Source organism: Aquarana catesbeiana, linkage group LG06, assembly GCF_042186555.1.
Source record: "Aquarana catesbeiana isolate 2022-GZ linkage group LG06, ASM4218655v1, whole genome shotgun sequence".
Lineage (NCBI taxonomy): Eukaryota > Metazoa > Chordata > Amphibia > Anura > Ranidae > Aquarana > Aquarana catesbeiana.
This window is the reverse complement of record NC_133329.1, coordinates 95,063,081-95,089,915: the sequence shown is the minus strand read 5'-3', so window position 1 is coordinate 95,089,915 and position 26,835 is coordinate 95,063,081. Positions and strand designations below refer to the sequence as shown.

The 26,835-nt window shown below is 43.8% G+C and overlaps 1 protein-coding gene across 1 annotated transcript in view; it reads right to left on the bottom strand.

Annotated features, from left to right (window-relative positions):
* NPW (neuropeptide W) overlaps positions 1 to 26,068 on the bottom strand; it is a 30,843-nt gene extending 4,775 nt beyond the window's left edge. The window contains exon 1 of the mRNA XM_073634879.1: positions 24,970 to 26,068. Within this exon, the coding sequence (XP_073490980.1) occupies positions 24,970 to 25,845 (876 nt within the window). The 5' untranslated portion in view covers positions 25,846 to 26,068. The remainder of the gene's footprint in view (positions 1 to 24,969) is intronic.
* Between the last annotated feature and the right edge of the window lie 767 nt (positions 26,069 to 26,835).

Genomic DNA, 26,835 nt, shown 5'->3' with positions numbered 1-26,835 from the left:
TATAAGGGATATGTTTACTAGATGCAAATTCTTGGCAAGTCTTCAGGGGATAGTTTATTTCTTACCCTATCCCTTGCCTTGGGATCAGATACCGTAGCCAGGTGGGCTGGTATTTTCATTAAGGGGACCAAGAGCTCCTACAAGTTGGGACAGAGCTTTGCTAAAGACTGCTGTTCTGGAGGGAAAACAGCCAAATATCTGTTGTTACAGTGTTTACTGTATTACAGGATTACTGGAACCATGTCCTGTGGTCTGATGAGACCAAGATAAACTTATTTGGTTCAGATGATGTCAAGCGTGTGTAGCGGCAGCCACATGAGGAGTAAAAAGACAAGTGTGTTTTGCCTACAGTCAAGCTCAGTGGTGAGAGTGTCATGGTCTGGGGCTGCATGAATGGTACTGGGGAGCTACAGTTCATTGAGGGAACCATGAATGCCAACATGTACTGTGACATACTGAAGCAGAGCATAATCCCCTCCTTCGGAGACTGTGCCGCAGGGCAGTATTCCAACATAACGACCCCAAACACCCCTCCAAGACGACCACTGCCTTGCTAAAGAAGCTGAGGGTAAAGGTGATGGACTGGCCAAGCATGTCTCCAGACCTAAATCTTATTGAGCATCTGTGGGGCATCCTCAAACGAAAGGTGGAGGAGTGCAAGGTCTCTAACATCCACCAGCTAAGTGATGTCATCATGGAGGAGTGGAAGAGGACTCCAGTGGCAACCTGTGAAGCTCTGGTGAATTCCATGCCAAAGTGGGTTAAGGCAGTGGTTTTAAATATTGGTGGCCACACAAAATATTGACACTTTGGGCCTAATTTGGACATTTTCACTTAGGGATGTTTTTTTGCCAGCGGTGTGTTGAGTCATTTTGAGGGGACAGCAAATTTACACTGTTATACAAGCTGTACACTCCCTACTTTACATTGTAGCAAAGTGTAATTTCTTCAGTGATGTCACATGAAAAGATATAATAAAATATTTACAAAAATGTGGGGGGTGTACTGACTTTTGTGAGATACTGTATACATATATATATATATATATATATATATATATATATATATATATCTTAAAGTTCAGTACTTTAAAGGAAACAGAATTCTAGAGGTTGTGCCCAAAAAACAGCACGAAAAGTACAAATAACTAATCACCAGTATTGGTGTTCTCCCTGATCTATTCCCCATTATTGATTAACCATGCCTTGTTTTGCCCTGTCTCTCTGTTTGGAGGCCACTGTTTTGGTAGAGGTAGGTTCTGCATCCTCATGTCAGCGCCTCCCATAAGGATAATAGTGAGCAGCATAATGGTGACATCATCAAATCTCTTGAGACTAGCAGTCAGAGGCAGCGGTGCCTTTGATCTCACACTGCAGTTACGGCATACAGCTATGCCGCTGTGGGCACAGCAGTACCTAGGCACATTATTATATTAAGAAATAGACTGCTACCTTTCAGGAAGAATTCAAGACAAAAACGTAGATTTTTTAGAGAACTGTATAGGAACAGTTGAGATTCTCTGCACCTAACTACACAGAAGCTGATAGATAGATGGGGGTCTATTGTTGCAGGGGTGGATCCATTGTTGCTCTAAGGAGTTCTAAGTACTGTATTTCACTATATAAACTCACTTTACTTATAAAAATAAGTGCAAAATGCAAAACTCCGTGGGGTGTAACAAGATGTCTGCTTTCCCTCTTCTTAGTGTATCCTTACTATGGAGGAGTGCGGGGTGTAGCAAGATGGCTGCGACGGAACGTCACTTCTGTTACACATTCTGACGGGTCGCCTAATCTGACGAAACACCGCACTGCATCGCTCTGCACAGTGAGTATACAATCTTTTAATGTACCTAAGACACAGCCTCCTGACCAATCTTGGGGAAGCTCTGAATAGGCTTTATTCCCACAAATCCAGTACAAGTTTTCTGGGGCTTTCCAGTTAGAATTTTTGGTGGGATCCTCCTGTAGCAATAACTCTCGGTGGAGCTGCTGGTTTAAGCCGGCTTGTTACCTTTACTCTCGACACCTCTGTTTCACCGGCACCGAGTCTAGGGTTCCGTTGAGTTTACCTCTGGACAATATAAGCACCAAACACTTGAGTAGGTTTTCCAATGCTTTAATAAAATGAACGAGGGAAGTAGCAGGAAAGAGGTAGTCGGAAAGCAGCAAGGAAGCTCAGATACCTTTCTGTTGTATTTCTTCAGAACATTCTTTGTAATTGAACACTTGCAATTGAATAGTCCCCTTTTCGTAGGATTCTTTTTTTTTTTTTTTTTCAAATATATATTTTATTAGTTTTCAATAGAAAAGAGAGGGGCAGAGCCCACAACATACCACAGTGGTATATAACAAAAGGGGGTCGCAGCCTGCCGACATTACATTATAATAGTACATGTAATACATCAAGGCATGTAGCATTATCATATCTTTAAATATCTATATGGGTATCTTTGTTTCTCTGAGTTAGAGTCCCAGTATGATATGAGAGTATAAATACCCTAGTCAGGAGGCAGCTACCAGAGAAGAGAAAAAAGAGATACGAGAGAAAGTAATAGATGGGGGGGGGGGGGGTAGGGGGGGAGGGGGGGGGTATTAGGCGTTCAGATACGTGAATCCCTGTGTACAATGATTATTGTAGGTTGTTGATCAGTATGAAATGGTAGGGTTTTAGTTCTTAAGGAGGGATTTACCCTCTTCTGAATACTTGAATATATTACAATGGGTCCATGTTTTCCGATAGGTTTCCTGTCTATCTTGAGCTGTCATAATCAAGTCTTCCATTTTATTTATGTCTTCTACTTTTCTCAGCCACATTGCTGTGGTTGGTGGGGATTGCTGTTTCCACAACATGGGAATACAGGATTTGGCTGCATTTGTTAAGTGTCTCAGTAGAGATTTCTTATAGGTTTTGATTGGTATGGAAGAAATGTGGAGTAGAAAAAAGGCCGGGTCATTCGGGATTTGAAAGTCAGTGAATTTTTGGGAAATGGTACGAACTGCAGTCCAGAAAGTTGTCAACATAGGACATGACCAAAACATGTGTAGAAGCGTTCCCTCTTCCTGGTGACAACGCCAGCAATACTTTGAAGTAACAGGGAAAATGATATGTAATCGACTTGGTGTTAGGTACCACCTTGTCAGGATCTTATAATTCGTCTCTTGGACTTTAGTGCATATTGAGGACTTAAGGGAGAGGCTAATCATGTTTTGTTTCTGGACTGTTGTAAAAGTGCGTTGGAGGTCTGTTTCCCACTTCATAATGCATGGTAATCTGGGTGGCTGGGGTGGGGTGTTCAATAGGCTGTACATCTTGGATAGGGTCTGCGGCAATGGCTCTGTGTCTTTACAAAATTCTTCAAACGTGGTCAAAGGCCTGGTGTAACTTTGAGGGTTTGGGAAGGTCTGGAGAAAATGGTGAATTCGTGCTGCATCCCAAAACATTTTCGTCGGATTCAATCTTTGCCCATCTGGATAGACATATCTCACTTGCCTAGCAGCCAGCACGTAGCACGAACAAAAGTCTCTGCCACAGACTTATCTGGAATAAAACCTGTACGATCCTCTGCCACAGGATGTATTGGTTTGTGGTGAAAGTCAGATACAGTACTTGAACCTTTAAGCCAACCCAGCAGTACTATACTGTAAGATATATATATCATGCCATGTGAGCTTTATTTCTCTCATGGTATTTAAAACATCCGTTTGGCCTGTTGGACTGTTTGGGGACGCTTGAAGCTGTGATGAGACCCCCCCCCCCCCCGCCCCATTTGAAGCTGAGGATATCTGACGATTCATCTTGCCAGACCTGGTGGTCAATTAAGCTTTCTTAGACTTGTAAGACGTATGTCTTTTCAAGTCACCTGATTCTGGTAAGCCTCTCTTGATGCTCCGGTGATGGTCCCGCCACCTATTTAGACCCTCCATCCTTTTGTGGTTTCTTATCTATCCATCTGCCAGAAGTGATTAATTTTGTTTACGAGGAAGCTTGGGAGTTTCATTTCTCAATATTCAACCATCATAGACTTTTGGTGGTGGTCTTCTATTTTTCACTAGGAATACAATTGTCACCTTTAATGGACTATATTCGTTGATTGGTCACTTATATATGTTTTTTTTCAAATTTACCACACTGTTTTTTATTATTGGTTTATTATATCCACTGTATCTCAAATGTTATTTTGAGGCACTTAGTATACTATTGGTTTATTATATTCACTGTATCTCATATGCTATTTTGAAGTACTCAGTTGATTATCTAGCCCTGTAAGGGATGGCTAGAATTTAGCTCACTATTCAATTTTGTAACGATTATCATTTATACACATAGCACTACACTATTTTTTAATTATACTGTAAGATTACTTCGGAATGCGTCCTCCAACCGAGTCACTAGGCCCCTCTCCAGACCAGCACTCTGCATGATCCTTCCATGATGGGTCCTCCCCTGGGATCTTCTCGGTTGTCCAGCTTCTTCACTCAGGATAGACAGCTCAGGACCATTCCTCCGCTGCTGTGGTAGGCCCCAGACAGGCTTCTGGGCCCACCCACACGCCACAGCGATGCGGGCCCCCGGAACGGAGGACCACGAGGTGGTATTCCTAGTGCATACCTGTCGGCCAGGAGGGCCAGCAGGTGGCTGAAAACGAACCCTAAAACATGACACCTGTCCCATAAATACCCTCTCCCAGAATGCAACTCGGAGGACCACCTCCACCGAGTTATCTCCGGGACAGAGGAGCACTCATTCGCTTCAACACGTTGCTTTTCCAACACCTGCCGACAGTGACAACGACACCCCCCGGCACAATGTGGAACTGCATGTAACGTCAGCCAAGCTGGAACAGAGGCAAATCTAACTTCCTATAATAAGCGACCCACTAAATTTACCTATCAGCGGTAGATAAAATCTACCAGCACTACACTCCCATATCCCTTTTAAGTGAGTAAAATTGGTAAAAGGGTGTGGGTCAGGTATGGGCACATTTGTATCACTCCACCAGGATGTATTTTTTAGAAGTGTTGTTATAAGACTGTTGTCCTAAACAGTCCATTTCTCCTACATGTGTTCTATACTGGGGACCTGACCTGGCTATACAGTACTTCCCAATTATTGATGTTTTTAAATGCCATTCTGACTGTATTCACTCAGGGGGTTGCTCAGAGGTGGCACTGAATGGCAAATCATAATCTATTTCCCTGGCTTCCCAAGGCCATTGGTCCCCCATATTAGTTCCCCCACACACATAACAATCTGTCACTTGTAAATTGCCAGCTACATTCTCTGCCAGTTCTATGAACAGGTTCTTTGTGCTAGGGGGTATTTCTATGCCAGTGGCTAGTTCTTCATAGGGGGAGTGGAATAGCTGATGATTAGCGCTTTTAGTATGTTCTGTCTCCAGTGATACATACACAATTGTACCGGGGTGTGATCCTTTCTCCTAAATATTAACTCCAAATGTATTACCCCATTGTGTAAAAAACCTGGAAGGGTTATGTATGGTGAAATTTACAGGAGTGCAGCTGCCCACTGAGCAGCTGGATAAACCAGCCAAAGATTGTAGGGTGGCGTCTGTATTTTTCTTTCCCCGTGTTCCTTAAGCAGCACATTCCCACTGGGGACCGTAGTTCCATTCCTCATTTACACAGCTAGGTCCCAGTTTCCCTGAACAGATGTACCTATTTTTTGTCAAATACTCTCTCTCCCATCCTAACCCTCCACACCCTCTCCTGGGGAAGTGGTTGAGGTTGATGGCAGAACACACATCAAAAATCAGGCTTGCTGCAGTACTTGGGTTGGTGATGAGGGTATGGTTTATCAGCTTACCGGTGGAACTAAAGTTACGAACAGTTAGCCAAGTTTTATAGGGTGCATAAGTGGGGTCATTGATAATGAGAGTGCCACAGTAACATCTTGGTATTTATGGATTCTACTCTGGTGGTCTTTAAGCAAGGGTCACATGAGTTACCCTACCCCTTTTTAGCCTGGTCAGTATCACTGCCCTGACCGCTTCTCCACCCTCAACAATAAACCCCTCCCCGCTTCTCCTCCCTCAACAATAACCCCCTCCCCGCTTCTCCACCCTCAACAATAACCCCCCTCCCCGCTTCTTCACCCTCAACAATAACCCCCCTCTCCTTCTCTCCACCCTCAGCAAAAACCCCTTCCCTGCTTCTCCACCCTCAACAATAACTCCCCCTCCCTGCTTCTCCACCCACAACAATAACCCCGCTTCTCCACCCTTAATAATAACCCCCCTCCCTCCTTCTCCACCCTCAATAATAACCCCCCTCCCCACTTCTCCACCCTAAAAAAACCCTCTTCCTGCCTCCACCCCCAACAATAACCCCAATCCCTGCCTCTCCACCCCCATTAACCCCCATCCCTGCTTCTCTACCCTCAACAATAACCCCTCTCCCCGCCTCTCCACCGCCAACAATAACCCCAGTCCCTGCCTATCCACCCCCAATAACCCCCCTCCCTGTCTCTCTACCCTCAATAATAACCCCCCTCCCTGCTTCTCCATCCTCAACAATAACCCCCCTCCCCATTTCTCTGCCCTCAATAATAACCTTCCTCCCTGCTTCTCCATCCTTAACAATAACCCCAATCCCTGCCTCTTCACCCCCAATAACCACCCTCCCTGCTTCTCCACCATCAACAAAAAACCCCCTCCCTGCTTCTCCACCCTCAACAATAACCCCCCTCCCTGCTTCTCCATCCTCAACAATAACCCCAATCCCTGCCTCTTCACCCCCAATAACCCCCCTCCCTGCTTCTCCACCCTCAACAAAAACCCCCCTCCCTGCTTCTCCACCCTCAACAATAACCCCAATCCCTGCCTCTTCACCCCCAATAACCCCCCTCCCTGCTTCTCCACCCTCAACAAAAACCCCCCTCCCTGCTTCTCCACCCTCAACAATAACCCCAATCCCTGCCTCTTCACCCCCAATAACCCCCCTCCCTGCTTCTCCACCCTCAACAAAAACCCCCCTCCCTGCTTCTCCACCCTCAACAATAACCCCCCTCCCTGCTTCTCCACCCTCAACAATAACCCCCTCCCGCTTCTCCACCCTAAACAATAACCCCTCTCCCTGCCTCCACCCCCAACAAAAACCCCAATCTCTGCCTCTCCACCCCCAATACCCCCCCTCCCTGCTTCTCTACCCTCAACAGTAACCCCTCTTACTGCCTCACCACCCCCAACAATAACCCTAATCCCTGCCTCTCCACCCTCAACAATAACCCTCCCCCCCCGCTTCTCTACCCTCAATAATAACCACCCTCCCAGCTTCTCCATCTTCAACAATAACCCCAATCCCTGCCTCTCCACCCGCAACAATAACCTCAATCCCTGCCTCTCCACCCCCAATAACCCCCCTCCCTGCTTCTCCACCCTCACTAATAACCCCCCTCCCCGCTTCACCCTCAATAATAACCCTGCTCCCCGCTTCTCTACCCTAAATAATAACCCCTCTCCCTGCCTCTCCATCCCCAACAATAACCCCCTCCCTGCTTCTCCACCCTCAGCAATACCCCTCCTTTCTGCAGAAACAGCAGCGCGCTGATGGTTAATGAGTGGCAATGTAGTATGGAGGGGGAGGGGGGCTGTGTAATGATGGGGGTATTATGGGGGAGGGATCCTGTGGAATAATGCGGGGTAGTATGGGGGAGGGGGCCTGTGTAGTTATGGGCATAGTATGGGGGAGGGGGTCCTGTGTAATGATGTGGGAGGGGGTCCTGTAATTATGGGGGTCTTATGTAATGATTTGGGTAGTATGGGGGAGGGAGTCCTGTGTAATGATGCGGGGGGGCCAGGAAAATGTTTGCCCAGGATCCAATCAATATTAAAGATGGCCCTGAGTGGGACTTTTCTATCTGCTATACCATAGGGGCCCGCGGTTCCTGCCTGTAAAGGGCATTTGCTTTAGGCCTGGCTGAGCCAGCATCAGGCCTACCAAATCAGTGCTAGCTAATCTGGAGAGGAAAAGAGAGGGAGCGATGTGCAGGAGGAGTATAGAGTGATGCTCAAAAGAGAGGAAGCGATGTGCAGGAGAAGAAATGGAGTGATGTACAGTGAGGGAAAAAAGCATTTGATCCCCCTGCTGATTTGGTAAGTTTGCCCACTGAGAAAGAAATGATCAGTCTATAATTTTAATGGTAGGTTTATTTTACAGTGAGAGACAGAATAACAACAAAAATATCCAGAAAAACACATTTAAAAAAAGTTATACATTTATTTGCATTTTAACCAGTTGCCGACCGTCGCACGCCGATATAAGTTGGTACAATGGAAGCGGTGGACAAATGGGCGTACCTGTACGTCCCCTTTAAGAGCCGGGGATAGCAGGCACATGCCCGCTACATACATCGTGACCGTGCCCATGGGACCGGCGGACTCGATGTCTGCCGGTCTCCCGGCAATCATGTCACAGAGCCTCAAACGGGGAAGTGCCTATGTAAACAAGGCATTTCCCCGTTCTGCCTCGTGTCATGACAGAGATCACTGCTCCCTGTCATCAAGAGCAGTGATCTCTGTCATGTGACTTGAGGCCCATCCCCCCATAGTTAGAATCACTCCCTAGGACACACTTAACCTCTTCATTGCCTCTAGTGGTTAACCCCTTCACTGCCAGTGTCATTTACACAGTAATCAATGCATTTTTATAGCACTGATCGCTGTATAAATGACAATGGTCCCAAAATAGTGTCAAAAATGGCCGATGTGTCCGCTATAATGTCGCAGTCCCGATAAAAACGCCGCCATTACTAGTAAAAAAATATTTATAATAAAAATGCCATAAAACTATCCCCTATTTTGTAGACACTATAACTTTTGCACAAACCATCAATATACGCTTATTGCGATTTTTTTTTTACCAAAAATATGTAGAAGAATGCATATCGGCCTAAACTGTGGAAAAAAATAGTTTTTTTATAAATTTTTGGGGGATATTTATTATAGCAAAAAGTAAAAAATAATGCGTTTTTTTCAAAATTTTCGCTCTTTTTTTGTTTATAGAGCAAAACATAAAAACCGCAGACGTGATCAAATACCACCAAAAGAAAGCTCTATTTGTGGGGAAGAAAGGACGTCAATTTTGTTTGGGTGCAACGTCACACGACTGCGCTATTGTCAGTTAAAGTAATGCAGTGCCGAATCTCAAAAAGTGCTCTGGTCAGGAAGGGGGTAAAATCTTCAGCTGAAGCGGTTAATGAGTGAAATAAGTATTTGATCCCCTATCAGTCAGCAAGATTTCTGGCTCCCAGGTGTCTTCTATAGAGGTAATGAGCTGAGATTAGGAGCACTACTCCTAATCTCAGCTTGTTACCTGTATAAAAGACACCTGTCCACAGAAGCAATCAATCAGATTCCAATCTCTCCACCATGGCCAAGACCAAAGAGCTGTCCAAGGATGTCAGGGACAAGATTGTAGACCTACACAAGGCTGGAATGGGCTACAAGACCATCGCCAAGCAGCTTGGTGAGAGGGTGACAACAGTTGGTGCGATTATTCGCTAATGGAAGAAACACAAATTAACTGTCAATCTCCCTCAGTCTGGGGCTCCATGCAAGATCTCACCTCATGGAGTTTCAATGATCATGAGAACGGTGAGGAATCAGCCCAGAACTACTTGGGAGAATCTTGTCAATGATCTCAAGGCAGCTGGGACCATAGTCACCAAGAAAACAATTGGTAACACACTACGCCGTGAAGGACTGAAATCCTGCAGTGCCCACAAGGTCCCCCTGCTCAAGAAAGCACATGTACAGGCCCGTCAGAAGTTTGCTAATGAACATCTGAATGATTCAGAAGAGAACTGGGTCAAAGTGTTGTGGTCAGATAAGACCAAAATCAAGCTCTTTGGCATCAACTTATGTGTTTGGAGGAGGAGGAATGCTGCCTATGACCCCAAGAACACCAACCCCAACCCTCAAACATGGAGGTGGAAACTTTATGCTTTGGGGGTGTTTTTCTGCTAAGGGGACAGGACGACTTTGCCGCATCAAAGGGACGATGGATGGGGCCATGTACCATCAAATCTTTGGTGAGAACCTCCTTCCCTCAGCCAGGGCATTGAAAATGGACCATGGATGGGTATTCCAGCATGACAATGATCCAGAACACACGGCCAAGGCAACAAAAGAGTGGCTCAAGAAGCAACACATTAAGGTCCTTGAGTGGCCTAGCCAGTCTGCAGACCTTAATCCCATAGAAAATATGTAGAGGGAGCTGAAGGTTCAAATTAACAAACATCAGCCTCAAAACCTTAAAGACTTGGAAAGGATCTGCAAAGAGGAGTGGGACAAAATCCTTGCTGGGATGTGTGCAAACCTGGTGGCCAACTACAAGAAATGTCTGACCTCTGTTATGGCACTCGTTCCCCTTCCTCCCCTCCGAGATACGCTGTTGGCGTATAACACGCACCCGCAATTTTCCCCCTATTTTCAGGGGAAGAAAGTGCGTGCTATACCCCGATAAATATGGTATTTCACTCATTAAAATGCAAATCAAAGTATAACTATTTTGAAATGCATTTTTTTCTGGATATTTTTGTTGTTATTCTGTCTCTCACTGTTAAAATAAACCTACCATTAAAATTATAGACTGATCATTTCTTTGCTAAAAAAATCAGCAGAGGATCAAATACTTTTTACCCTCACTATGTATATACCGGATGTATATAAAGTCCCAAATTGCAATGTTCTGATCGCTTGGTTATTTCATAGGGCCCCATCCCTATTCAAGTTTAACCGCTTGCCGATCGCCGCACGCCGATTTACATTGGCAGAATGGCACAGGCAGGCAAAAGGGCGTACCTGTACGTCCCTTTGAATTTGCCGCCTAGCGGGCACCCGTGCCCGCCGCACGCTGCGGGAGCATGCCTGCGGGTCCCGCAAACTTGATGTTCACCGGCGGCGGGGAGATGCCTGTAAGATGAAAAAAAGAAATTTCCCTGTTCTGCCTAGTGACATGACAGGGATCTACTGCACCCTGTCATCAGGAGCAGTGATCGCTGTCATGCTGTAGTGAGCCCATCCCCCCTACAGTTAGAATCATTCCCTAGGACACACTTAACCCCTTTATCACCCCCTAATGTTTAACCAGTTCCCTGCCTGTGTCTTTTATACAGTAATCAGTGGCTATTTGTAGCTCTGATCGCTGTATAAATGTCAATGGTCCCAAAATAGTGTCAAAAGTGTCTGATCTGTCCGCCATAATGTCGCAGTCCCGATAAAAATCACAGATCGCCATCATTACTAATAAAAAAAAAAATTATAATAAAAATGCCATAAATCTATCCCCTACTTTGTAGACGCTATAACTTTTGTGCAAACCAATCAATATACACTTATTGCAATTTTTTTTTTTTTTTAATCAAAAATATATAGAAGAATACATATCGTAGCTCTGATCGCTGTATAAATGTCAATGGTCGCAAAATAGTGCCAAAAGTGTCCGATCGGTCCGCTATAATGTTGCAGTACCGATAAAAATCGCAGATAGCCGTCATTACTAATAAAAAAAAAAAAAATTATAATAAAAATGCCATAAATCTATCCCCTATTTTGTAGACGCTATAACTTTTGCGCAAACCAATCAATATACACTTATTGCAATTTTTTTTTTTTTTTTTTTACCAAAAATATGTAGAATACATACCGGCCTAAACTGTGCAAGGAATTATTTTTTTTATAAAAAATTTTTGTTTTATTTTTTTGTAGCAAAAAGTAAAAAATATAGCTTTTTTTTCAAAATTGGCAGGCTTTTTTTGTTTATAGCGGAAAAAATAAATACCGCAGAGATGATCAAATGCCACCAAAAGAAAGTTCTATTTGTGGGGAAAAAAAAGGACGTCAATTTTGTTCGGGTACAACATCGCACGACTGCGCAATTGTCAGCTAAAGCGACGCAATGCAAAAAAAATGCTCTGGTTAGGAAGGGGGTAAATCCTTCCGGGGCTGATGTGGTTAATATCCCTCAATAAAAACATACAAAAACAAAGTGCAAGGACTGCTTTATGTTTCTGGATGAGTGATAAGAGTGTGCCTAGCTGGGGCAGGGTGACAGACGGACCACCATTCTTAGCTCCTCCTACTGGGGTACCGCTACTCATGTGTGACTGCAGTTTACCCTGTGAGCCTGTACCCCTGGAACTGTGTTAGTGACAGGCAGCCTCTGTACTGCTTACAGAGGACCTGGGTATATTCTCAGCAGCCCCTTAGGGGGTAAGTACTACACTTGATGCAAAAATGCCTGTGCTACACCTGTAATTTGCCTTAAACACTGCTTCAAAATCACCAGGAATATGCTCTGCTAATGTGTGAATGCAGGTATTTGTAAATTCTTGCTCATTGTGATTCTGTTTACAACAAGTTAGGATTAAAAATCGCCTTGTATGTACTGTGTCCTACAGCCTAAAGCTGGCCATAGATGAGTATTTCTTTTGGTCAGCCAGTGGGCTGTCAGAATATACTGATCAGTAAGGATGAGCTCAGGCGTGTTCACAAGCCGCACGTGCAGAGCCCGCCAGGAAGTCGGCACTGCACAGCGCTCATCACAAGCAGCGAGACATTTCCCGATCTCTGCAGCCGCGCATCAGGACAATGTCTCACTGCTTGTGATTAGCGATGTGCAGTGCCGACTTACTGGCGGGCTCTGCACGTGCGGCTTGCGAACACGCCTGAGCTCATCCTTACTGATCAGTGGCTGCAGCTGCTGATTGACAAAAGTTTTCCAAATTGTGTGTTGGACAGAAGTCAATTGTTAGGTCAACTTTTGTTGAATAGGTAAAGACTGATCGAAATTTAGTCGATTCCTCTCACTTTCTGTGGCTATAGGACATTTCCTCAATGTGAAAAATTTGGCAAAAAAAAAACTAGCGCTTTCCTCCCCAGCTTTACTGTCCCTGTCCCGCTCTTTTCATTTATTGGATTCAGTCGTTTCATACCTGAAGGCTGAGCATCACAAGTGGGTGTTACCTAGGGTGGTCTGCATGCAAATAAGCAGAGGTTCCATTTTTGGGTGGAACTCTGCTTTAAGGCATTTTGATATTTGCATAATTCTGTCCAAGAGCCAACCCACTGATTGCATCAGGGCTGAAGGCTCTTGACAGGAGTACTGGTGATGTTTACAGAAAACTATGTACAGCACCCTAAAGGTCCCTCTCACTCTGCCTGCATTGCATAGAGAAGCACAGAGACCCAGTCATAACAACAATAGGTCTAAAATAATGTATGCAATGGAAACCGGTTGTATTTAAAAAAGCCATTAGCATGTTGAATCTTCATGCTGAGGCCAAGAGGGAAATCCTGAGAGTTATTAAGCGGCCCGGCTACTGATGTTTCTAGTGTTAGGGAGTAACTGAATGTTCCAAAGATAAGCAAACTTCTAACAGCACAGACCGGTGTCATACAGCAGAGTGTGATAGACAACTCTCGGCCTCAGTGTATTCCCAGAAATACTATATCCTTACGCCCCCTACTGGCCTCCCTTCCCCTTTTTTTTGGAAGGCCAAGGGAACCATAGATATTTTTGAATGAATTTTTTCATCTCAATTCTTTCCCAATACGGATACCAAACACGTTTCTAACAATTGAAAACCAATGCTTCCTCTTGGAACCAAGAATTTCTATGGTTAACAGACCGTGTCCCTGCTGTTTTTAATTATATAGAATGCCAAGTCAGTAACACACCACAATAATAATAAAAATGTCTCTAACGTACACCCACCCCGGAGGAAGGAGGTATATTTACTCTGAAACGCGTCGGTTGCAAGAATACTTCTGAAATTATATATTACTACTGTTTTTAATGTTGAAATTTAATAAATTACATTGGTATTAATATTTGTAATATTTTCTCCAAGTGCCTTAAAAGTCCACCATTAGGGGTCCATTGTTTTATTGTTTGAGTCTCTGGTAAGCGGCCATTGTTTCACTCATGGTGGGGGATCGAGCACTATCTTTACAACAGCAAAGATTACACAGCTTTTTAATGGACTTTTTTCACATTATTGTATTTATTTACCACATGGGTGATTTAGTCATTTATGTGTGTGGACTCACGTTTATTTATATTTATTTTATTTATCCATTTATTTTATTATTTTCAATTATTCCAACAATTAATTTATACTGTTTGGGGTTATGACACTTTGAAATGCTTACACTTTGTATAATATGCATTCATGGATTTATTGCTGAAATGGCGATTATTTATATGCATGGCAGTTTTTAGCGCGATTCTAATTTTTTCCACATATAATATTCGCAATGGTAATTGTTGGAAATTACAATAAATTGAAAAGCAGCTCAAACTGTATCTAGAGTCCCATAATCATGCAACCAATGCACAGAAAAATTCTCAGAGAAGCAGTATGAACTATTCCCATGTGTCTATGGAGCTGTAAAATCTCTGTATTAACAGTGTGCATGAGGTCCTAAATGGTGCTGAGATCTCAAGAAAGCTGAGCTCCAAGTTTTAGTTTATTTAGGCTAACCTGGTCCAAGTGAACTATTATGTACATTAACAAGTGTGCCCGCCAGGTGCTCTATATAAACTCTGTGTAGCCTCAGCTATGAATACAAAGCTTCCTCTGATTGGCTGAGTGGAAAATCATGACTTCATCTGTCCACTTCAAAGGCAGCTTTGTAAACAAAGCTTCCCATAATTGAAGGCACTCCTCCTCCCGACTCAATTTTGTTGTGGGTGTGAGATTGGAAGTTTTCCTCTATCTGCCTTGACACAAGGGGGCTGTATTCTGTATGTAGCTGAGGCTACATACAGTTTATACAGTATGCCCAGCAGGCACACGTGTTAGTGAAGAAAATAGTTGAGTCAGTTTTAGGGCTGCAACTAACGATTATTTTCATAATCGATTAGTTGGTCGATTATTGTTTCGATTAATTGATTAATCGGTTAATAACCTTAAAACAAGTGTGGTGTATAAATTAGTTAATATGTAAAGTTTTTAAAAAAAGGCAATTTATTTTTAAATATCTCTATGCAGTGGTAAATATAAATAACCAACTATATGGTTAGGGAGTAAAATCTTTAATCCATTCTGAGAATAACGGACAGAAGAGATATATACTGTATATACTATTAGAGGTTGAATCTGGTAAATATCAGTCAGAGATCAATTTTTTTTATTTAAAGTGGAGTTCCACCCAAAACTGGAACTTCCACTTTTTGGATTCCTCCCCCCCTCCGGTGTCACATTTGGCACCTTTCAGGGGGGAGGAGGGAGCAGATACCTGTCTAATACAGGTATTTGCTCCCACTTCCTGGCATAGATCACTGCAGCACTTGCAGTGATCTATGCCACTTCCGGCGCCTACCCCGTCCTCCCCAGCTGTATTCTGGGAGACACCCAGGTCCCAGAACACAGCAGGGACCTGAGAGGACGTGCAGCGTGACTCGCGCATGCACAGTAGGGAACCAGAAAGTGAAGCCGCACGGCTTCACTTCCTTATTCGCTTACCGAGGATGGCGGCGGCAGCAGTCGAGAACCGAAGGTCGGATCGGCTTCGGCTGCCGACATCGCGGGCGCCCTGGACAGGTAAGTGTCCATATATTAAAAGTCAGCAGCTGCAGTATTTGTAGCTGCTGGCTTTTAATATTTTTTTTTCAGCGAACCTCCACTTTAAAAGAAAAAAAGTTAGACTGTTTTGCAGGTTTTCAAACAGAACTGTAATATATTATGCTGGCCATACAAAAACAATGTCTTCCTTCAAAAAAAATTGTCATTTTAAGAACGTTGGTTCGAGTTTCTAATCATTAGTGGGGTCAAATCGACGTTTGTTCTCAACCACAGTGACGGGAACATTTTAGAAATAGAAAACTTCTTGGTCAAAGGAATTCTCAGACAGTGTATGTGGTTTTCGTTCAGAAATTACATTCGTTTTAAAACAGAATGTTAAAAGCAAGTGAAAATTTCAAACAGCATTCTTTCATTCAGCGACTGTACAAAGATTTTTCACATGAATATTCTCGTCTGAAAATTGATCAGTGTGGCCAGCATAAGGCTCGGTATACACCGATGCAGTTTGCTTTTGATCCGTTTCTGCAGTGCGTTTTGATTTTTTGTGCACGTGATTTTGCTGCGATTTGCATTTTTTTAAATGCTTTTTTTTGCCCAATTTGTTGTTGGGTAGATAAATAAAAAAAAAAAAACGAAATTGCTGCTAAAACACATTACATGTTTTTCTGCAGCTTCTCCACTGAAGTATGTTGAACCAAAAAAGCACCGTTTTGCATTGAAAAAAGTCCTTGACCCTTTCCAAATATGCAGCAGCTGAAAAAAAGCATAGATATGAACGTGAAATGAACTGTAGTGCGTTTCTGCAAAAAGCACCAAAAAATACATAGGTGTGAACCAGGTCTAAGACGTTTAGTAACATAATGGGGTTAAAAAAAAAAAAAAATTAGCCCTTTATAGTACAAAAAGAGCAAATAATCACTACTGTAAGGAGTTCATTTTTTTAACTATGCAACAGTGAAAGTAATATTTACAGTAGCTATTATTTGCTCTTTATGTACTCTAAAAGGCTAATTTTAGTTTTTTCAACCTTGTTATGTTGCTGGCCGATTAATCGATTATGAAAATAGTAATCAATTAATTTCATAATCGATTAGTTGTCGATTAATCGATTAGTTGTTTTGGCCCTAGTCAGCTTGGCGCCAGACAAACTAATTAAAGGGACAATAAAACTGGAGATCAGCTTTGAAGTGGAACCAAAGTCAAAGAGTGAAGATTTGCTATTCTCTAGGGAACATCTAGAAATGTTATTTGTGCCTAAGCAGAATCCTGAAATATCTACCTTTTTTATCTTGATTTCTTCTAAAACATAATAATGTACTTTATGTGCCTATGGACTCATAGCTACATATCTGTAGTGTGAGATCTAAGGCACTGCTGCCTCCCGATTTGAGAAGATTTGGTGTGAGGTTTTGTGGCATCACTACTGTGCTGCTCACTGTTCTGGGAAGGAAGCTGTACCTGAAGATCTGTATTGCAAAGATTGTCCTGCTTCTGCTTCATTTATTCTGTGTATCTTCTTCCACATCTCCTGCTATTTAATGACAGACATCTCAAGTCTCCCGTGAGATGCGGGAGACTCCCGCATTTCTGCGGCGGCTCCCGCATACCCGCAAGTGCCTCCCGATCTCCTGGGAATGATTGGTGCGGCGGGGGAATAGCTGTGATCCCCCATCTCCTTTGTATCAATTTTTAGTTGACAGTCGCTTCTCCTTCTCTCCCTCCTGCGGCTGTCAGCTAAAAAGCTATACAGGGAGATCGGTGATCACAGCTGTCCCTCCTGCCGCACCGATCATCCCCAGCTGCTCTGTGTGCTCCTCCCCCAGCCCCCTCCATGTCCTTCTCCACCCCCGTTCTCCTCCAGCCCCCTCCATGTCCTTCTCCACCCCCGTTCTCCTCCAGCCCCCTCCATGTCTTTCTCCACCTCCGTTCTCCTCCAGCCCCCTCCGTGTCCTTCTCCACCCCCGTTCTCCTCCGGCCCCCTCCGTGTCCTTCTACAACCGCGTTCTCCGGACCCCTCTGTGTCCTTCTCCACCCCCCCTTTCTCCTCCGACCCCCCTCGTACAATGCAGCTGGCTCCCCTCCTCTCTTCTCCCACCGGCTGCGGGGGGGAACTAGTAATCGGACACAGTGGGTGAGATCGCTCCTGTGTCTTGTGATTACTGAGCAACTGTGTTTACTCTGCTCAGTTTATGAATGAACAGGAGCCTCTGTCTCCTGTTCATTCATCTTTAGTGCTGAGAAAGGGACTGGGGAATCTGTGTCCTCAGTCCCTTTGTCTCAAAGAGGAGATGTCAGGGGTCTGTTTAGACCCCTGACATCTCACCAAAGCCCCCCAAAAAATATTTTAAAAAATTGTAAAGAAATTAAAAAAAAAATGAAAAAGTGTAAAAAAATAAAATAAAAAACTACTGACACCACTCTCCCCTGCCCTACCAACACTGTCCACTGCCCCAACCCCCTCCCCCCAAAAAGCATTGTGAAAAAAAAATTAAAAACAAATTAAATTATGAAAAAATCAATTATTAAAAATAAAAAAACTACCGACACTGTCCACATACCACCCACCCCCCACTCCCTTCCCCAGAAGCACTGTGAAAAAATATTGAAAAAGTGATTTAAAAAATATTTTGCCGTGGGGGTTATATTTTGCAAAATGAGTTTGCCACCTCCCTGAAATGAGTTTCTGCAGGTTGGGATGTCTGTAATGATTACCCCACCAGTCATCACCTGTGTCCCCAAACACTGCTTCCATCCTGAGAAATCATCCCCCCGAAGTCCACTGGAAAGCCAACTCTTCCAGGCGAGTCAATCTGCTGTTTCCTCCACAGCTCTCAATTGTTCTACTGATGGCCTCCATATCTTTCCAGGACACAGCAGTGTTGTAGGAATAAGGACTGCAGACTGTGCATACAGTGCAGGCTTCAGTGGGGAGAAGGGACAGCCAGCAACAGATCATCCATAGCAAGCCTATGGGTGACATCGTCCATGTCACTGTCGCTGGGAGCCAATCACGTGACCGGACTAGAGCGTTCTTAGATAAGGAAAGTATACACATCTTTCCACTACAGGCTGTTTAGCATTGGAATTAGAATGGGGGTGGGAGCAGGTTTAATATTAGATGGATTTAGACCAGAATTCCACCTTAAGGATTGATAAGCCACAATATATATTATATTTATTACATTTCATATTTTTTTATTGGATTTAGATGTACCTTGTATAGAGTATCTAAAGCAATTTTGTTTACCTTTGGATAGAGTAGGGAAGCTTTAGAACATCTGTTTTTATTGCTGTCAGTTTCCCCCACTTGGGTGAAACACCCTCCCTGTGTGTTGTCCATTGTCGCTGGTGCTGAAAGTGAGGAAAATCCAAACATGTGAGTGATCACTAAAACTGGAATAGAAGGGAACTCTTCCAATGTCTGAGAAGATGCCCTTACTTTGGTGAGATCTCACACAGATAGTAAGCAGGACAGAAGTTTTAACTCTTCCATGCTTTAAAACTAAAGAAGAGAGTTTTTTTTTGTGTTAGATACACGCGGTTGTAAAGGCTAAAGGCTGCATTCTATGCATGAAGGTAAAAACCTTCTGTGTGCAGCTTCCCCCACAGCCCCTCCTTTATACTCATCTGAGCCCCCTCTTGATCCAGCAAAGTGCACAGGAGTCTCAGTTGTCGTAGGCCTCTCTCTCCTCATTGGCTGAGACATAATCACAGCCAGTGAGCCAATAAGGAGAGAGTGGTGGGTGGGGCCAAGCTGTGGCTCCATGTGTCTTAGGAACGCATAAACACCACTCCTGCTGCCCTCTCCCATGGTGGCCCTCGCTGGACTCACTCCCCCAGATCCAATGGACGGAAGGGAGGGGGAGTGGGAATCCTTCTACCCCCACATAGCACCTTTCAGGTACTTCACCCACCTCCCTCTGTCACTCTCCTCATTTGAGGCACACTGCATTTGTCTTTTCTCTCCAGTTTCTCTAAGGATAGCTGTGATCTACCAGCCCCCTGGACCAGTATCAGCCTTTCTTGATGAGTTCTCTGCCTATCTTCCCTACTTTCTGTCTTCTGAAATCCCCACAGTCATTCTCGTTGACTTCAACATCCCAGCTAATACTAACACTCCTGCTACTTCTAAACTTCTCAGTCTAACCTCCTCCTTTGACCTGAACCAATGGATACATGCTTCTACTCACTCTGACGGAAACACCCTTGACCTTGTTTTCTCCCACCTATGCACTTCGTGCATCCTCTCCAATTATCCTTTCCCTCTCTCTGACCACTACCTTATTAGTTTCACTCTCCCCCTCTCTTCCACCTCCTCTCCCTCCAACCGCCTAGCAGTTACCCATAGAAACCTTTGCCACCTCAACCCTTCTTTCTCTACTCTGCTACTGATCACCTCTATGACAAAATCTCATCCCTGTCCTGCCACAACTTAGCCACTTCTGTCTACAACACTTCACTGTCATCCGCCCTAGACAAGCTGGCCCCCCTCACTACACACAGAATCAGTCCATGACCCCTACAACCTTGGCAAACAGGTGTCACTAGAAGTCTAAAAAAACATAGTCGGGCTCTTGAGCACCTATGGCGTAAGACTAAGTCTCAGAAAGATTTCAACCAATATAAATCTGCCCTCCAAAAATACAATTCTCGCCTCCTCACTGCCAAGCAGACCTATTTTATCACGCTCATTAACAACTTATCATCCCGTCCCCCTCAACTCCTCTCTACCTTAAACTCTCTGCTTCGTCCTTCACTGCCTCCACCCACTAACTCACTTACTGCCCAGGAGATCGCCAATCACTTCAAACATAAGATTGATACAATTCGTGAGGAGAGCTCCACTGTACAGTTGTCCTCTCCACCTGACAACCCATGTCCACAGGTACAATCATTACTTCCTTCATTCAACCCTGCCACTATAGACGAGGTTGCTAAACTTTTCTCTATTGTCCACCTGCCCCCTGGACCCTGTTCCCTTACAAATGCTACGTTCACACTCTGGCTCTTTTCTACACTACCTAACTCACATCTTCAATCTCTCTCTCTCTTCTGGAATCCTCCCAAACTATCTAAAACAAGCATTAGTCACCTCTATTCTTAAAAAGCCCTCACTAGACCTCACCAATCTTAACAACCTACGCCCCATCTCCTTGATTCTCTCTTTATCCAAACTCCTTGAACGTCTGGTCAACAACCGACTAAGCGACCACCATGGCAAAATTAATCTTCTTGATCCCCTTCAGTCTGGATTCCACCTGCAACACTCCATGGAAACTGCTCTTCTAAAACTCACAAACAATCTGCTAGCAGCTAAATCCAATGCACACGAATCTGTACTCGTACTCTTAGACCTCTTTGCTGCCTTTGACACAGTGGACCACCCCCTCCTCCTCAAAAAACTCCCAGCCTTTGGTCTCCGTGACTGTACTCTTCACTGGTTCTCATCCTATTTATCCAAGCACACTTTCAGTGTCACTTACAACTCTACTTTCTCCTCTCCGCTCCCTTTCTCTATCAGGGTCCCCCAAGGTTCCGTTCTTGGACCCCTCTTATTTTCCATCTACACCTCCTCCCTTGGTCAGGTAATAGCCTCCCATGGTTTCCAATACTATCTTTATGCTGACGACACCCAAATCTATTTCTCTACCCCTCAGCTCACTCTTTCAGTCTCTTCACGTATCACTAATTTACTAACAGATATATCAGCCTGGATGTCGCATAACTTCCTCAAACTCAATCTATCCAAAACTGAACTCATGATTTTTCCCCCTCTACGTGCCCCTTCCCCTGATTTCTCTGCCAAGAGCACTACAATCAGGCCATCCCCCCATTCCAAGGTTCTAGGTGTAACCCTGGACTCTGAACTATCCTTTTGGCCCCACGTACAAACACTTTCCAAATCTTGCTGCCTCAACCTCTGCAACATATCTAAAATACGCCCCTTTCTAACCAACGACACCACAAAGCTCCTAGTTCACTCCCTGGTCATCCCTTGCCTCGACTACTGCAATTCCCTCCTCACGGGATTATCCCCCCTTCAGTCCATCATGAATGCTGCTTCCAGGCTCATCCACCTTACCAACCGCTCTGTGTCTGCTACCCCTCAATCAATCCCTCCACTGGCTTCCAATCACCCAACAAATTAAATTCATATTTCTAACAACTTACAAAGCCACCAACAACTCGACCCCCAGCTACATCACTAACCTAGTCTCAAAATACCAACCTAATCGTTCTCTTCATTCCTCCCAAGACCTCCCGCTCTGTAGTTCCCTCGTCACCTCCTCCCATGCTCACCTCCAGGACTTTTCCTGAGCCTCTCCTATCTTATGAAACTCCCTACCCCAATCTGTCAGACTATCTCCTACTCTGCTTGCTTTTAGACGATCCCTGAAAACCCTTCTCTTCAGAGAAGCCTATTCTGCCTTCATCTAACAACTGTATTTTACTTTCTCCATCAGATCATCCCCCACAGTTATTACCTTTTGTATCACTTGACCCTCCCACCTAGATTGTAAGCTCTAAGACCCCATTCACACAGGGGCAACACGACTTGCAGGTCGCCTCAGCGAGGCGACCTGCAAACGACTGCCCGGGCGACTTGCAAAACGACTTCTGTATAGAAGTCTATGCAAGTCGCCCCAAGTCGCCCCCGAAGTCGTACAGGAACCTTTTTCTAAGTCGGAGGGACTTGCGTCGCTCCCCTTAGAACGGTTCCATAGCACAGAACGGGAGCCGACTTGTCAGGCGACTAGGTCGCCTAACAAGTCGTCCCTGTGTGAATGGGCTCTAATGAGCAGGGCCCTCTGATTCCTCCTGTATTGAATTGTATTGTAACTGTACTGTCTGCCTTCATGTTGTAAAGCACTGCGGAAACTGTTGGCCCTATGTAAATCTTGTATATTAATAAATAAAGCAGGGCTCAGAAATTAGTATGAACCAGTGCTCCACATAGCATATGGCTTGCTATTGGGGACACTGGCCAAGTGGGAGGAGCCAGGAGCGCCGGCAGGGGGCCCGAGATTGGCGCTGCTCTGTGCAAAACCATTCACAGAGAGAGCATTGAAGTATAACATGTTTGTTATTTAAAAAAAAAAAAAAAGAAAAAAAAACCAGCAATAACAAAAAAAGCTTATTAGATTTGGTGGCTGCATTAGTTTTCTTTTCCAAGGCTTTTTTCCATCTGTTTTCACCTGCTGATCTGACTAGCAACACATCTCCTGTATTAGAGTGTCCCAACTATGGATGAAGGCACACAGGGGGCAGCTTTAAACACTTGCTTACTTGGCACTTAAACCCCCTTCCTGCCCAGACCAATTTTCAGCTTTCAGCACTCTCACACTTTGAATGACAATTGCGCAGTCATATTAAATATATCAAATTTTCATTGTTTTTTCCACACAAATAAATCTTTTTGTTGGTATTTAATCACTGTTGATTTTTTTATTTAAAAAAAAAAAATGAAAAAAGACAGAAAATTTTGAAAAAAAAAAAAAAAAGTTTCATAGTTTGTTATAAAATTTTGAAAACAGGTAGTTTTTCACATTCATTGATGTGCACTGATAAGGGGGCACTGAGAGGTGGAACTGATAGGTGGCACTGACAAGCGGCACTGATGATGAGGCACTGATGGGCATTGATTGGCAGCACTGGTGGGCATTGATAGGTAGCACTGTGGGCACTGGTAAGTGGCACTGGTGGGTGCTGATAGGTGGCACTGGTGGGCACAGATGAGGCAGCCGCGGCCCTATGTGTGAGGGACCGATGTCCCTCTGACAGAAGCTGGTGATTGGCTTTTTTCCCCACATGCTGTCAGAAAAAAAAAATGATTACAGATCTTCTGTTTACATCACGTGATCAACTGTCATTGGCTGACAGCTGATCACGTGGTAAGGAGCCAGGATCAGCCCCTTACTCTGATCTGTGATCAGCCGAGTCTCATAGACCCGGTGATCACAGAGCGTGCCTCTTGCACCCCGCAGGGAGCTTACAGGCAGCTTGTGCACGAAAGGATGTCACTCGGCTATAGCACGGGCGGGAGCAGGTTAAACAGCACCATTGTCAGTCTGGGGGAACAGGAGTGTTAAATGGACTACCAGATTTAAATACACTAACAAATTAAAGCTAGACTCCAGATAAAACTCAATATATGCAGTTACAGCAAATATTTTCTTAAATATTTTTTCAAACCATTTGGTTTGAGAAAGGAGCCGAAACATATAACCATAGCAACTGGCCCACCCTAGGTGTGACATCACATGCTCCCTTGTGTCTCACAGTGGCTTTCCCTACTTCCTGGAACATTTGGACTTGGTTTCCTCACCGACAACATGCCGTTTGCTGTTACAAGCGGCTCTTCTGGTGGAGGGCTTCCATCCAATGTGGCATGGCTGCAGATAAGCTCATTCATTTTATATTTCTGTGAGTTTGCATTTGGCTTTTTAATCGTAATAAACCCATTGATGCTGCACTTAGCTGGTGCCCCCCTGTGTTCTTCTTTTACATATTAGTTCTAGCTGGCTACTGGGGTTTGTGTGGTGTTTGTGTAGAGAGGAGAGAGAGGATATATATATATATATATATATATATATATATATATATATATATATAGTTTTTTATTTTAAGTAAAAATAAATAAAAAACACCTTTCACCGTAATATTCACCCTGCTTTCTAAATTGTCCCTTGAAGAAAGTCCCCTTCTCCACTAGATGGCCCTGCTACCTGCCATTTAACTATTTTATTTGATTCCAGGCTGTCATGGACACACCCCTAAGGGTGCATCATTGCACCAGCCTGGGATCATAGTAGTAGTGCACTGAACTGTGCTTACACATCATTACCTAAGCAACGTTCAGTACTGCAGTATATACCAGCTACAGCTGAAGACGGATAAGAGGGGGAAGGATTATGTGTCCAGTCAGAAAACCGATGAAAAAAGGTATACATACAGTACTCTTTTTTTCAATAAAAAATAAGTGCAGGAGAAGGGGGGTCTACTTAAAGCTGGAGATGGGTGTTAAATAGATCACTACATGGATATATCTGCAAAACATATAAACACTACAGCTTTCCTTAAATGTTTGAGTGTTAAGGTTTGTAAGTAACATGCTAAACTGTACCACTGATATACAAAATATGCAATCTAATCAAATTTAGAAAAAAATAATCCTGAAATTTACCCCTGTATTTGTTGTATGATACAAACCTGTGCATATGATATTGATTTGCATTCCATAACACATAAACTGTTTTAAGAAATATAATATACCAAGTGCAATAAGATATAATAACCCATAGAAACCAAATTCTGTCTCTTTTTTGTTTACAATCGATGAAACAATAACTGATAATTGGTTGCTGTGGGTTATTAGCATTATGCACAATTAAATCAGGATTTACATTGAACTGATCTTACCTGCATGTTTCTTGGAAGGTGTCTTCTCCATGACTTGGGGTATGCTCTGTTGTCTCCATGTAGGTACTTTTTCAGGTACATTGGCAACATGCCTTCATTGTTGGGTGCCTTGTCTTCTCCAGGCTCCAGTTGCCCCCTTGACTCTCTATCAAAGCTCCTAGCTTCATTCATGGGCTCTGTGAACACCCACTGTTCCCCTTCCAAGCTTTGAGCTTGTTCCCCTGGTTGATCATTCAGCCATGTCTCTTCTGGCATCCTCTTTTCTTCTCTTGGTTCTATAAAAAGTAAGTTGTTTCCTTTTACATTTTTCTGTACAAGTTCTGGGTCTTTTACTGCCAACCCTTGTTCTTCCAGACCTGTCAATTCTTCCTTTGCTGGTTCCATAATCATCAACTTGTTTTCTCCTAAACTTCTCTTCGCTATATCTCGGTCTCCGGTGTGCCAGCTCTGCTCTTCAAAATCTTTATTTTCTTGCTTAATTTTGTTAAAATTCCATCCAGCTTCTTCTAGGTTCTCACTATCCTGAATTGCCTCCTCGCCATCAGCCAGACTTCTCTCCTCTAGGTTTCTGTAGAGCTTCTCCATCAAAATGCTCCTTTTTCTAGGATCTGTGTACAGCTGGTGGTCAGGTCCTACTCCCGTCCACAGTCCATATGTTACCCCTGCTCTCTCTCCTGCCCACTTCTGGCCAGTTGTAACATCTCTGCGCCATAAGTAAGGGGAGCGCCGAACGCCAATGAGAAGTCCAGATGCTCTGCCTACAGTGTGGTACCTGGGACTGGCAGAGTGCTTGTACCAAAGGTCTCCTGGTTGGGGGGCCATCAGAAGTAGGGAGCCTAAAAACCAAAAGCCAGCTGTGCTTATTAGCCTGCCCATACTATACCTGTGCAGCAGCTTAAAAATATTGTAGCAGTCTCAGTGGAGCATTCAAAGATGGACACTCTGTCAGCTGCTAAAGAGTTTTTTGGAGAATGCTGGGGACTCTTTGAAAAGTGCAGAGAAGAGGTGGATCACAAAGGTCCAGAAGAAGCAATGCAGAAAGCGAAAGGAGTAGGGCACAGGAGTCCCTTCCCTGCACACAGCCTGAGTATAGACTTCTATCTCTGAGCACCCTGCTCCTCTCTTTATAAAGACAATCTGGAGGAGGGGGTAGGAGAGATGAGATCGTCACAGTTAACAGCTAATTCTGAGACTCATACTCAAAGGGAGGGAGTCTGTATGTGTGTATTGGGTCTAATGTACACTCTGTACCTTCATGATACAATTTTGTCAGTATTGTGCTGATGTGTCCCTGTAGTTGTCGGTTGTGGTTTTGCATGACTCTTACTATTCACCCATGGAATAGAACTCATGACATAGAGCTTGAGTGATGGAAAAAGTGTAAAACTCTTATGGTCTGCATACTCACTGCTGCCAGAATTTGGTAATTTAGCTGGACTTTGGTGAGTAAAACAGTTTTCTTAAAGGGCCTTATTCAAACATCCTTGTGCAATGATAAGGAAAATGCAAAGTGACTGTTAGAGTGCACTATGCGTTTTATCAGCCTTGACTGACATTAGCTAAACACGCTCACGCTTTTCACACATGTGTGAACAAATTCTAACAATAACAATAACCGTGTGTGTCAGCTTAGCATAAAGACAGATTTTTGGTAATAACACTGGCTGGAACCAAAAATAAATTAAGTGGGCATGTAATAAAAGAAAATAAGTTTTTAAATACATGGCTGAAATTTTTCTTTAACTGTTTCAATACAGGACACTTTCACCCCCTTCCTACCCAGTATTGTTAATTTCATCGACTAAAACAACTAAAACATTTTAGTCTACTAAATGAATAATATTTTAGTCAACTAAAATACAACTA